The sequence below is a fragment of the Herpailurus yagouaroundi genome, unplaced genomic scaffold, assembly GCF_014898765.1.
Source record: "Herpailurus yagouaroundi ecotype Mexico unplaced genomic scaffold, PumYag 217, whole genome shotgun sequence".
NCBI lineage: Eukaryota > Metazoa > Chordata > Mammalia > Carnivora > Felidae > Herpailurus > Herpailurus yagouaroundi.
In genome coordinates, this window is record NW_024412448.1 from 4,068,177 (window position 1) to 4,076,696 (window position 8,520).

The 8,520-nt window shown below is 64.7% G+C and overlaps 1 protein-coding gene across 1 annotated transcript; it reads right to left on the reverse strand.

Moving 5' to 3' along the window:
* Positions 1 to 2,073: 2,073 nt before the first annotated feature.
* Positions 2,074 to 8,505, reverse strand: CBX4 (chromobox 4). The gene is made up of 5 exons (XM_040456589.1): positions 8,351 to 8,505; positions 8,161 to 8,204; positions 6,937 to 7,002; positions 4,614 to 4,680; positions 2,074 to 4,347 (listed from the first exon to the last, which is right to left on the reverse strand). The coding sequence occupies exons 1-5, from the start codon at positions 8,417 to 8,419 to the stop codon at positions 2,929 to 2,931; spliced, it is 1,665 nt and encodes a 554-aa protein (XP_040312523.1). The 5' UTR covers positions 8,420 to 8,505; the 3' UTR covers positions 2,074 to 2,928.
* Between the last annotated feature and the right edge of the window lie 15 nt (positions 8,506 to 8,520).

Genomic DNA, 8,520 nt, shown 5'->3' on the forward strand with positions numbered 1-8,520 from the left:
GGGGTGCCTCGTACGTCTGAGGAGCTCGGCACAAGACAGGGTCCTGGGGCCAGCATGGGTGCTGGACACTCTTGGGTCTGGCACCATGATGGGCATCCCTGACCCACCCCTTGGCCTCTGTTCCACTGTCAGCCCTCTGACGTCAGGCTCCAGGCGCTGCCTAGGACCGCCCTCCTCAAGGACCCATCCCAGAGGTTCTGCCACCTTCCAGGGCTTCAGGCCACATGCAGGCCACACCTTCCCCCCCAGGATGGTGGTGGACCACTGTTTTCCTTCCCTGCCACCGTCTGTCTCCCCTCCCCCCTCCCCCAGGCAGGCGCAGCCGGGCAGAGGCCACCCACTGGGTGGGAGGGGCACCCCCAGGGGCTAAGGCTCACTCCCGTCACCAAGGGTGCAGACCTCAACAAGGCGCTCCCCTTCCCACTCCCGATTTTTTAGTTTTCCTCCTCCAGAAGCACAGGGAGACGAAATCCCTGCCTGGCGAACGTCTTTGTGCACCAGCCAGTGAACGGCAGGCCCAATTCTAGTGCTGAACAGGCAGTTTGCCAGGAGCAGTCAAGATCACCCCTCCCTCCGCTCCCAGGGTGGCAAAGGGCATTCATTACATGGAGGGGGGAGGGGGCAGTGTTTAACTCACTCTAAAGGGGGCTGGGGTGCTGGGGGTAGTGGGAGGGACAACTCACAAAAGCCAGGGCTAGAAACTCCCAACGGTTTTTTTTTTTTTTTTTAGAACTTCCCTTCCCTCTCTCCCCTCCCCCCTCCCCTCCCCCACCTCCAGCCGCTGGTGGCCTGCAGCCAACACTGGCCACACTGTCCGCATTCAGGCCTCCCGCCCTCCTGGCCGCCGTCTATCTCTTCCCCTGGCCTTCCCAGCACTGCGCTCTCTCGCCACCGCCCCCTCCTCATTCTGAACCACGTTGACCTCTTCCGCCCTGGCGCCCCGCACAGGCTCTGGCCCTCAGTCCCGGGCGGGCAGGCGAGGGGCTTTGGAGGCGGGGAGCAGCCCGGCACCCACCAGGGCCCCAGTCCCGCGGCCCCTGGCCCTGCTCGGCCACCCCAGCCCGGAGGAAGATCGCTGCGTCTGCAGAAAGCTGGCCACGGCCGGCCGCTGCATTCCCCGAGTCGCGGCTTCTGGCGGTGGGGGGAGACGACCTGTTTCAGCCCACTCCCCTCGGCCCCTCTGGTCCCTTAACCCCTTCCTGCCCCGCGACGCCAAGGGCCCCAGCCTCGCCACCCAAAGCGGGACGGATGAAGTGGGGTCCCGCATTTCCCTCGCTCACTGAGGAAACAGGGGTGAGCAGGCCTTGCTCGCCAGGCCTCCCCCCTCCTCCTCTCCCTCCCCCACGCAGGAAGCCCCCCGCCCCTGCCCTGGCCGCGCTCGCTGCGCCTCCAGTCGGAGCCTCTGGCCTGGTGGTTTCCGGGGAGAGCCTGGCAGAGAAAGCCTCGGCGGCTTCCTCGGTGGGGCGGGGCCAGCGATGCCAGCCGGCGACGCTAGACAGGGTGGGAGGGTCCCCTCCCCGCTGAACCTGCCGTACCGGGCCAGCGTCATTAAAAACACCCCTGCCCCACCGGGGCCGGCACCCGGGCGTGTTGCGCACCGGGTGGGTGGGGGGCAAAGATCAGCAGGTGCCAGGCGGGTGCGGCGTGTGGCTCCGGGGGCGGGGGGGGGGGTGGGGAGGGGGGGGCCGGCCCCACCCATTCCCCCCCCCCCCCCGGCCCCCCCCCCCCCCTCCCCCCCCCCCCCCGCACCCTTACCCCCCCACCCCCAAGCAGATCCTCGGGTCCTCCCGCACGGTGGGTACGGCGGGCCTGGAAACTCTGGGGGCGGGGGCGACGCTGACACCCCCTCCCCCCGCAGGAATTCCCCTCTCCGTTTGGAGCGCCTCTCGACTTCCGGGGAGCAGGGTCACTCCTCTGCCCGCGAAACCAGGCCACTTTGCTTTTGCAAAGATTTAGCGCAGGGCTCGGTAGGTTTCCTCCCCGAGACTAAGGTGTAGGAGGGGTGGGGAGAGGGGTCCGGCCGCCTCCCGAACCTCCAAAGGTTCCCCTCTGCGCTAATCTCCAACAGCGAAATGCACCTTCAACATCTCCATTTAATATTTACATTCAAGCAGGTAATAATTGGAAGCTTATAGTTTAGACATTTCTAGTAGCAGCAGTTTCTAGAGAGCTCGTTTAGCCTTTAAACAAACTTTTTTTTTTTTTTTTTTTTTTTTTTTCACATAGAAACAACACATCCATGTGTACGGTATTAAAAAATATATACCGAGGTCCCTGGCATCGCAGTTCCAGGAAGGGGAGGGAATGAAATCAACCGAAATACTGAATGAACAGGAAGAAAGGTCAACAGAAAATAGTTTGTCTGATATAGAATATAACAGGATCTAGAGGAAACTCCATAAATCTAGGTTTTTATATTTCCATATATAAATACCTACAAATAAATATATATATATCAGCCCGAAGGGGATGGTCGGGCCTCTTGAGCTCAAACAATACATTTCAATAAGAACACCACGTACAAACGGGAGTAAAGTCTGCACTTGACAAGTTAGCACGGTTAAAATATAATACTATAACTCTGAGACCGAGGCGCGTGGCTGCCCTGTCAGTCCCGGAGATCCACGGGGGGAGGGGAGGTCCAGCGCGGGGATGGGGCAGGTGGAGGGGGGCGGCGAGAGACCCGCAGGCACCGCGTGCAAGGGGCCAGTGCCGGGCCGGGGGCGGGCCCCAGCCAGGAGCCGACGACGACGACAACGACGACGACGACGACGGCGGGACGACGGGACGCGGATTCTGTGGCTCCGGGCGTCCTCACTTCGGGGGGGCGGATCTCCCGCAGCTGGCGAGAGAGGAGGAGTCCGCCCCTAGGCACCAGGTGCTAAGCCACCCGCGGGGATGGCGCTTCCCCTTCCCGAAGCCCTCTGGCTACACCGTCACGTACTCCTTGAACGTGACGGTGAGGCAGTTCGCGGTGACGTCGGTGATAATTATATTCCCAAAGAAGGGCTTGAACTCGCTCAGCGGCTCCTCGGGCTCGTCCTGGGCCTCGGCTGGAGGCTTCTCGGCCGCCGTCACCGGCGCGGCGGCCGCCACCGCCGACGCCGTCGCGGGCGCCTCGGGCTTCACTTGGAGGGCGCTTGGGGGCTCTCCGGCCTCGCCACGCGTCTTGACGCAGCGCAAGTCTATGGGCTCGTCCAGATCCGAGTCCAGCAGGATGACCTCGGGCTGCGGGAGGGCGGCGGTGGGGGGCACGTCGGTGGGGTGCTCGGCGGCCGGGCTGCCCCCCAGGCAGGTGGGGGTGCTGATGCTGCGCGCCGTGAGGCGCTTTTTGCAGGGCTCGCGCTCGCCGTGGGTCTCGGAGAGGCAGCGCTTGCGCGCGTGGGAGAGATTGAGGCCGACCGAGTGGTGGTGGTGGTGATGGTGGTGGTGGTGGTGGTGGTGGAGGGAGGGCGGGTGGGAGCTCCGGGCCGGGTCCCAGGCCAGCAGGTCGGGCTTGGTGGTGAGCTGTAGCGGCTGCTCGCCGAAGGCCTCCTTGGTGGGGGAGAGCTTGCGGGAGCCGGCGTCCTGGGGTTGCGGGTCGCCGGCCCCCGGCGCCTCCTCCTCCCTCCTCTTGGATGGTGCTTCCGCCTTCTTCTCGTCCGTCCCCACTGCCTTTTTGAAAGTCCTGTCTGCCGGAGGGTGGCGCTCCTCGGCGGCCCGCTTCTTGTGGCTGGGGGAGCGCGCCTCGCCCTCGGCCGCCTCGCCGGACTTGATCTTCACCGCCTGCATGCCGTTCTCCATGTATTTGCTCATCACGATCACGATGCGTCCATTCTTGTTCTTGTTCTTGACGATCTTCATCTTGCCCCCAATCCCGTTGCCCGTCACCGCCTCTTTGGGGGCCGGCGTCATCCCGTTGGGGGGGCCCTTCTCGGAGCCCTTGCCTGGAGCCCCGGCCGCACCGGCCAAGGGCTTCACGGCTCCCAGGTAGCCCTTGGCCCCCGCGCCGCCGTGGGCCCACTTGTCCGGCGGGTGGCTCTTGGAGCCCAGGTCCGGGCAAGTGGGGCTGGGCGCCTCCTTGTGGCCGCCCTGGTACTGCAGGTCGTACATCTTGGGGTCCGGCTGGTAGGGGTGGTGCTTCTTGCTGTTGAGCTGGTAGTAATACTTGCCGCTCTTGCCGGGCGGGGGGGGCTTGCCGGTTCGCTCCTTGCTGTGGGGCTGGTACTGGTGGTGCTTCTTGCTGTTGAGCTCGTACTGGTGGCCCTGGCCCTTGCCCTGAGCGCCCAGCTCCAGCTTGGAGCGGTTGTCTGCGGAGGAGTCCTGGAGTCCAGTCAGCACGTTGGAGCGACGGGCAAAGGTAGGTACCTGGGGGAACGAGGCGGGGATGGGAGGGGGAGGTAAGCAGAGGGACGAGGCCGGGCCCAGAGCATGCCTCCAGCGTCAGGAGTGTCCCAGCCCCCACCGGGTCAGCAGCTATGTTCCAGGGGCAGTGTGTTGAAGGTCAAGTAGAAAGGAAGTGCACTTGCGTGCTCTGGAGGAACTCTCCCTGCCCTCTGGGCCTGGAGGCAGCTCAGGTGTCAAGGTCAAGGGGAAGACCAGTGGACAGCCCTAGGACCAGCGAGTATATTCACCTGCACCACCAGCGGTTTGGGCTTCGGCCCTCTCTTCCGATATCCCATCAGCTGCTCCTGCCGTTCCCTGGGGGGAGGGAACAGAGGGCAGCGCTATTAGCCTCGGGGTCACCTCCCTTCTTGCTGTGTCCAACCTAAGGGTGACCCCCGCTCCCCCCACCCCCCTTCGCCGAGCAGCCAGGCCAGCAAGACCCGGAGGGATCGAGAGCTCAGGGCAGAAGGTCGCCTGTGCCGCCAGCTGGGCGCCTCGGTCGGGTCCCAGAGCCCCATTCTGTGCTCACACCGACCCTCATCTGACAAAGGGGTCCTCCAGGAAGGGCTCCCCCACGCCCGATAGCCGCACCTGAACTGGCGCCCCCCTCCTCCGCCCGCGCAGCCCGGCCTCTAGGTCGGGGAGGCGGCAGCTGGGCGCCCACCGCTTTGGGCCTGTGGCCCTGCACCAAGTGAGGTGGGCGCGGGGGTCCAGGGGGGTGCAAACGAGTCCAACGAGGTGTGCGCCCGAAGTGTCCCACCCCGTCGGAGGCACGGATGCTAATGACCTCATTAAGATTCAGATAGCGAGTGCCGCCGGCAGAAGGGAGGACTCGTTTTCTTAAAGGCCAGGCACTAAACAGGGGGAGGGGCTGCGCCCTTGTTTACACGGCGGCAAATGAGCCAATTAGGGGCTGGGGGCGGGGGCCGGCAGCCGAGGCCACGGCCTGGCCAGGTTCGCAGCCACCTGGTGAACCGGCTCTGGGTCGGCCTGGGCGGAGCGGCGGGGCGGGGCCGGGGCCGGGGCGGGGCGCAGAAGCACCTCCTCCTCGCCGAAGCTGGGCTCCGGGCTGCCTCGGTTTCCCAATAATTAACAAAGCCCACCAGAGGTGGCACTGGTCAATACAACTGCCAGGCTTCCGCCTGCGGCCTGGCAGAGGGGGACCCGAGGCTGGGGGTGGGGGGGCAGATCGTCCCAGCACCGCCCCCAGCCTTCCACGGGAGAAAGGGGTGCCTCCCCAGCGTTTGCTAAAGTTGCAACCCCTTCCCGGGTCATAAACGCGCTCTCCAGCGACCCCAGGCACCCTCCTGCCCGTGGGCTAACCCAGGGGAGTTCAGCCATGCCTAGGGGCCGGGGCCGGGGCCTGACTCCAAAGTTGCGTGGCATTGCAACAGCCTGCGTTTTAATTCTTCGGGGACCCATTATGCAACATGGCATCAGCCGCTGACATGGTTACAGGGTGGTGAACTCCCAGGTGGAACCGGGGCAGGATCCCTTCTCGGCGCCCCCCTGCGTCGCGGGAGAGCAACTTCCCCGCCGGCGGCTCTCTCCCAGGGTCTAGAGTTTACAGTTTTAGCGCCAAACGCACCACAGGAAATAATGCAAAATAAAAGGGGGAGGGGGGGATGGAAGGCAGCGGGGTGGCCGGGCTCCTGGACTCCGGCCGCTCCTCCCCTTCTCGCCCGCCCTCCCCCCCTCCGTCCTCCCCGAAACAGAGAACCACAGCCACCGGCGGTGAATCCAGCCGCAGCAGCTACAGCGTGACAAACATCTGTGCGCACCGGGATGAGCCCCTCGTCAGAAGCCACCCCTCCGCCACCAGGCAGCTCCCATCCCACACACCCTTTGGGCCCAGCTCCCCCTGCGCAGAGGCTGGGGACCGACACCCACCAAGTGGCCCAGTGGGGTGTGTGTGTGTGTGTGTGTGTGTGTGTGTGTGTGTGAAGGGCACCCGGCACCAGACAGAATCTACCCCCTGCAGATCCCAAGCTCCCAGGGGGTCGAAGGTTGTGTGTGTGTGGGGGGGGGGGGGGGGGGTGGTTAAGGCCTTCTCAACTTTTCTCCAGCCCCCAACAGGTTAAGCTCAGTTCCGTGATGTCCGGCGGTTTCACAACGCCAGCTCCCTCGGCGCTGCCCCGCGAGGGGCTACTGCCAAGCGGCCAGTGGCTACAGGAAAGCAACACCTAGGTTCTGGGGGTGGGGCTCCAGGGTTTCGACCAGAGGGGGGCCCGCGGGGAGTCAGGAGCAGCCTCGAGGTCTCCGGGCAGCGGCAAGGCCACCCGCGCGCACCCTTCTCGAAGTTCCCCCAAAACACAAGCCTCGCCTTCTCCGGGCCCCGCCCCGCCCCCACCCCGGGCTGCCGCAACCGCCAAGGACGTTGGTTAGCAGAGCGGAGGCCGCAGCCCTGCCTGTGCAGGCCCGTCGGGGAAGGGGGCTCCCGCCTACCCTCCCCCCACCACCCCCCCCCCCCCGCCCCGGCCCGCTCCCTCTTTGCCATTGCCGCGTGGCCCCCTTTCCCACTCTCCCATATACGGTCACGGCTGCGGGCGGCGGCGGCTGGGGGACGCTCACCTGTTCTGGAAGGCGATCAGCAGCCGGGGATCCAGGATGTTCTCCTCCGGCTCCCACGTGTTATATCTTGCAAGGGAAAAGGGAGGGGGACACGGCGTAAAAAAAACCGAGCCAGCCTTGCAGCCTCCAGGTGGGGAATGACATAAGACCCCACTCTGTCTCCATGAACCGAAAGCTATTTCGCTGTGGATGTGGGGGGTGGAGGGTAGATTTCTGCAGGCCTGACACGGTCCCCGACAACCCCCCCTCAAGTCAAAATAAACACACAAGGGCAGGAAGAAAGGGGAGGGGTAAGAAAAATGAAACTAGCCGTTTATTTTGCAGTTGTCAAGAATTTTAAGCATGTTACTGCGACATGTTCCAAAGCCACTTTGCTCACCAGGAACCCTGCGTGCAAAGCAGCCGAAAGGCAAAGTCGCAGTCCCCCCCTCCTCTCCCCAACCCCGAGTCTCCGCGAGGGCTTCAGCTGTTCTCCATTTGACCCCTAATCCGATCACCGTCAGCCAAGCGGCCCCCCCCAACACCCCCCTCGCAGCTCTGGAGCCCGGTGTCACGGGCAAGCACCCCCAAATACTCAGCAATATAAAAATATGCCTCTGTGTGTGTGTGTGTGTGCGCTTGTGTGTGTGTGTGTGTGTGTGTGTGCGTGTGCCTGCGCGTCTGTCTCCATCCGGTGCCTTCGCATTTCAAATTAAAAAAAAAAAAAAAATCCCCACCAAAAGCGCCGCAGTGACAGTTCCCAACATTTTCTGCCTTTTTTCTTCCTCTCCCCGCACCACTAGGAGGGAAGAGGCACACAATTGCATTTTCGTCGCTTTTTAATTTTTTTTTTTTTTTTGGTTTTGCAATATGGAGCCGTTCGGTGGAGGGAAAGGGGAAAGGAGCCATTTTCTGCTGCACATCAGTCAGTGCCTGCGCCCTCCCTCCCTCCGCCGGCCTCCCCGGCTCGGCCCCGCGTCTCTCCAGCTCCTCCGGCTCCTTTTAGTGCATAAATTAGTGATGGCATTTCCCGGAGAGCGGAGCACAACACAGGGCGCCGGGCTCGGGCTCGGCCGCTCGGCTTCCCCAGTGCCTGCCACCGACTTCCCCACCCCCTCCTCCCTCCACCCCACCTCCACCCCGCCTCCCGTCCGCTCCCCCCACCACCCCACCAGCTCGGCGGTCCGGAGCCCGGGAGCCCCGCGCCTCGGCACCCCACGCCCCCGCCCCTCCGCCGCTACTTACTTGGGGGACCAGCCTCTCCATTTCACCAGATACTCCACTCTGCCCTGAGGGGGGAAGAGACAGCACTCCATCAGCTTCCGCGGGATCCCCGGCCCCGGCCCGCAGCCTCCCCACCCCCTCCCCGCCTCCTCGCGGGCCGCTCCGGCCGCCGCTCCCTCGCCGCCTCGCCGCCGCCCCCGCGCCGCCCTACCTTGCGGATCCGCTTCTTCTCGATGCTCTCCACCGCGAAGACGTGCTCGCCAACAGCTGGCAGCTCCATGGCCGAGCCGGAGCGCGCCGGGGCGCGGGCGGCCGGCGCGGCTGCAGACGCTGCTGGCTCCTGCCGGCGCCCCGCTGCCGCCCCGGGCCGAGGCGCCCCTG

Excerpts from the sequence above, each read along its gene's own strand:
- CBX4 (XM_040456589.1), bottom strand. The coding sequence starts at position 8,419 with ATGGAGCTGCCAGCTGTTGGCGAGCACGTCTTCGCGGTGGAGAGCATC. Across the intron at positions 8,205-8,350 it reads AGAAGAAGCGGATCCGCAAG|GGCAGAGTGGAGTATCTGGT; the intron begins GTAGGGCGGCGC and ends TTCCCCCCTCAG. Across the intron at positions 4,348-4,613 it reads CCAAACCGCTGGTGGTGCAG|GTACCTACCTTTGCCCGTCG; the intron begins GTGAATATACTC and ends TCGTTCCCCCAG.